The 2,411-nt window shown below is 39.9% G+C and overlaps 1 protein-coding gene across 1 annotated transcript; it reads left to right on the forward strand.

Annotated features, from left to right (window-relative positions):
• The first annotated feature begins 1,036 nt into the window (after positions 1-1,036).
• LOC139839353 (uncharacterized) lies at positions 1,037-2,088 on the forward strand. Its single transcript, XM_071829407.1, has 2 exons — positions 1,037-1,984; positions 2,068-2,088. The coding sequence occupies exons 1-2, from the start codon at positions 1,037-1,039 to the stop codon at positions 2,086-2,088; spliced, it is 969 nt and encodes a 322-aa protein (XP_071685508.1).
• The last annotated feature ends 323 nt before the right edge of the window (positions 2,089-2,411 follow it).

Consider the following 2,411-nt stretch of genomic DNA (forward strand, 5'->3'; position numbering starts at 1 on the left):
TATCAGAACCCCAGCAACACCTATTCATGTTCTTCAAAGAATTGGAAGGCAGCTGGGCATCCCAGAGGAGAAATTGACTAAGGAAAAGCTTGAAGCTGTTCCTAAGAAGACCACTAAAGACAAGAGTGATAATGTGTAATTGGTGGCATGATGAGTTTCTGCATGGAAGCTTTTGGGTCTTATGTGTTAGAATGTGCTTTTGCTGTGTGGGTGCTATGGTTTGCCAGCATACTAGTGTGTTCAGTGTGAGTTCTCTGGTGGTCCAATGTAACAGCATGTTCTGTGTGAGTTTTGTGATGTGGGTACTATGCTATGGTTGGTGCTCTCAAAAGTGTGGGTATACTGTGTGCTGTAAGATTTTAAGACCACTTTCTATCAGATGCAATGGGTACTTGAATGGGGGGATACTATGTTTCCCTGTATGCTGTCATTCTCTCCTGGGGTTTTTATTATGTATACATTAAGTAAGAGAAAATGGAGTGTCTTATGCTGGAATGTTAGAGGCTTAAATTCTGAAGGTAGACAGAGAGAATTAAGAGCGAAAATTGATGAAAGTGGTTGTCATATAGTATGCCTACAAGAAACAAAATGTGAAAGTTTTGATTGGCGCTTAATTAGGACCTTTTGTCCTAAACGTTTTGATAGTTTTGCCTTTTCTCCATCAGTGGGAGCGTCTGGGGGAATTTTGGTGATTTGGAATTCATCTGTCTTTGCTGGTTCCCTGGTGGAAGTGCATCGTTTTGGAATCAGGATAGAATTTGTCTCTGCTCACAACAATGAGAACTGGACATTAGTCTGTGTATATGGCCCTTGTCAAGGAGTGGAAAGGGATCAATTTGTCTCTTGGTTGTATAATTTGTCAATTCCTTGCTCTGCAAATTGGTTGCTGTTGGGAGACTTTAATTTCATCAGATCCCAAGATAATAGGAATAAGCCAGGAGGGGATGTCAATGATATGTTCTTGTTTAATGAGATTATTGGACATCTAGGATTACTTGAGTTGCCTTTGAAAGGAAGAAGGTACACCTGGTCCAACATGCAAAGAGAGCCTTTATTGGAACAGCTTGATTGGTTTTTTACTAGTCAGTACTGGATTTCTGTATATCCTAACACTGTGGTTCTGCCTTTGGCCAAGAAAGGATCTGACCATGTTCCCTGTGTAGTTCATATTGGCACTGATATACCCAAGGCCAAGATCTTCAGGTTTGAGAATTATTGGGTGGATTTGCCAGGGTTTAAGGAGTGTGTCACACAATCTTGGGAAAGAGGTTCTGCTAAGGCATACAGTTCTGCTGTTATTGCAGACAAATTGAAGGGTCTAAGGCATGAATTGAAAAAATGGCACTTGAGCCTGGCTAGGCTCAAAGGATTGATTCAAAATTGTAATAAAGTAATTGTTATTTTGGACACTCTAGAAGAGGAGAGGCCCTTATATAGAGAAGAGTTTAACTTTAGGCAGATTGTGAAGCTACATTTGGAGGATTTTCTGTTGGCAGAATGTAATTACTGGAAAAAAAGATGTACCATTCGGTGGATCAAACAGGGGGAAGATAATACAAGATTTTTTCATGCCATGGCTACTGAAAGGTACAAGAGAAACAATATTGCAGTTCTGCATGATGGAGATGGAAATGAAGTAACTGATCACCATGCCATGGCAGCTTTGTTGTGGGCTGAGTATAAAAATAGGATGGGGAGATCAGAGGGTATTTCCATGCAGTTTAATTTACACTCCTTGATTAAAAGAGTGGATGGTCTTGAGGAATTAACTGCTCCCTTTCTGGAAAAAGAAATGGATGATGTGGTGAAGGAAATGCCAATTGATAGGGCTCCTGGCCCAGATGGTTTCAATGGGCTATTCTTGAAGAAATGTTGGCATATTATTAAAAAGGATTTTTATAAGTTGGCTGAGGATTTTCATAATGGGACTATAAGGCTGCAAAATATAAATGGATCTTATATCACATTGGTACCAAAGAAACAGGTCTCTTTGACAGTCAATGATTTTAGACCAATCTCTCTTACCAATGTGTGTGTTAAGTTTTTGACTAAGCTTGCTGCGAATAGATTGCAATCAAGGATTCTTGAATGTTTGCATAAAAATCAGTATGGTTTCTTGAAGAATAGGACAATTCAAGACTGCCTTGCTTGGGCCTTTGAATACGTATCTCTACGCCATGTGTCCAAAAAACCTATTATAATACTGAAACTGGATTTTGCCAAAGCCTTTGACACCATAGAACATGAGGCAAATCTGCAGGTCATGAAACATAAAGGTTTTAATAGCCAGTGGCTGGGGTGGGCTAAGGCTATTCTATCCACAGGAACTTCATCTATACTCTTAAATGGTGTCCCAGGCAAAGCGGTTTGAGTGTAGAAGAGGAGTAAGACAAGGGGATCCTATTTCTCCT

Source organism: Lolium perenne, chromosome 4, assembly GCF_019359855.2.
Source record: "Lolium perenne isolate Kyuss_39 chromosome 4, Kyuss_2.0, whole genome shotgun sequence".
In the NCBI taxonomy this organism is placed as follows: Eukaryota; Viridiplantae; Streptophyta; class Magnoliopsida; order Poales; family Poaceae; genus Lolium; species Lolium perenne.